The sequence below is a fragment of the Sinocyclocheilus grahami genome, unplaced genomic scaffold, assembly GCF_001515645.1.
Source record: "Sinocyclocheilus grahami isolate Dianchi unplaced genomic scaffold, SAMN03320097.WGS_v1.1 scaffold57.1, whole genome shotgun sequence".
Lineage (NCBI taxonomy): Eukaryota > Metazoa > Chordata > Actinopteri > Cypriniformes > Cyprinidae > Sinocyclocheilus > Sinocyclocheilus grahami.
Window position 1 is genome coordinate 3,436,125 of NW_015505236.1, and position 1,628 is coordinate 3,437,752.

Genomic DNA, 1,628 nt, shown 5'->3' on the forward strand with positions numbered 1-1,628 from the left:
ACTGGGATATCATGATTTGAAAGAATGGACTGTATACATACCAAAAACTTATCAGGGTCTGCTCCACTGGCATGACCAACAAACACTCCAGCCCCGGCATCCAGGTCCATATCATCTGGAGACCGCTCAAAAGGGATGACCTGAGGATCTGAGTCACAGCTGAAGTAGAGGGAAACACGCTCATTCAAAACACAGATGGAAAACCGGGTCCAGGTGTTCACCATGGAAGGCACGGAAAATCTGGCCGCCTCGTATGAGCTCTGCGAGTCTGGCTCAGTGTAGTAGAAGATGATATACTGCTTGCCCTTCTCCACCGCTGACAGCTTCACACCAACATACATGATGTTCTGGGTTGGGTCAGTGATGGAGAAGATGACTCCAGGCTTGGAGGACGTGGGTTTTATGTTGAAGATAAGGGAGAAGTCACGGAAGAAAGGGTTGGGCAGGTGGGCCGCAGCTGACTGACCCACATTGGAGCTTTGGTCAAACACATAGCCAGGGCTGTTATCATGGTCAAAGACTTTGGAGACGCCATCAGGTGGAGGATCACCAATTAATTGCAACAGCGACACTCCACTTTCTTCTGTAGAAAGAAAGGAAAAGAATATAAAGGACTTTACAAAGCACAATACAAAAAGTGAATGCTCAGGAATGGGCAGCAGGCTGGGACTAGGTTAAAAAGCACATTATTAGTCTGCTCAGACATGTATTGCAAAGGAAGTGCTCAACATTGACAGCTGTGATGGGAAATCAAGGGCTGAATCTTGACTTTAGTTGTGAAATACTGCGAGAAAGCATTATTTTGGCTGTATACAGTATCTTTAGTGAGCTAAAAGTAATTTCATCCTTTTTTTCAGGAGTAAAATGTGTGAATAAAAAAAGATTTATTAAATTTAATGCAACTCATGTTTGAGACTTTTTGATATCCTAAAACAATATACAACACTTTTGATTTAACAAGTATGTACATTCATCAGCCTGTAAAATTTCCCAGTTTTAATAGAAAGTGACCCCTTGGGTTATTTGTTCCCAGAGGACCTTCTTGAGGATGAAATTTACTATGTATGTAATACACTGACATCTTTTAAAGTTATAAATACTATGTGAACAATATAAAATATATTTTATAAGACTCATGAGACAGTAGTAAAAAAAAAAGTACACATTGCTTGACTCGAGGGGATATAAAACTTGTCTTGGCCTGAGATGGGAATTCTTGCCAACTTTTACAAATTTAGGCTAAACCATGTAATCAAAATTTGAAGAAATTGATATACAAAATGACATTTTTGAAAAAAAAATAAATAAAAGAATTTCAATAAAATAAAAAGAATAATTTCAATAAAATAAACTCTTCTCTAAAACAAAACAAAACAAAATAAAATATTACTGGATACTACTTTATGGTGTATATATAAATCAAACCTAGACTGCTGGGTGAGATCAGGAGACTCACATGCTAATATCACTCAGCACAGACATATTTAGCTAGTTGTGAAGATAAGCTAGGCATGGAAACATCACAGGCTCCATGTGCTGACATGTCATGAGGAGGAGGGAAAGGTGTGAGGTTACAGCTGGACAGCTTAAGACCCTTCCTGCCTACACACACACACACACACACACAC

At 39.1% G+C, this 1,628-nt stretch overlaps 1 protein-coding gene across 1 annotated transcript in view; it reads right to left on the reverse strand.

Annotated features, from left to right (window-relative positions):
- col18a1a (collagen type XVIII alpha 1 chain a) overlaps positions 1-1,628 on the reverse strand; it is a 96,332-nt gene that overhangs the window by 31,621 nt on the left and 63,083 nt on the right. The window contains exon 3 of the mRNA XM_016270629.1: positions 42-583. Within this exon, the coding sequence (XP_016126115.1) occupies positions 42-583 (542 nt within the window). The remainder of the gene's footprint in view (positions 1-41; positions 584-1,628) is intronic.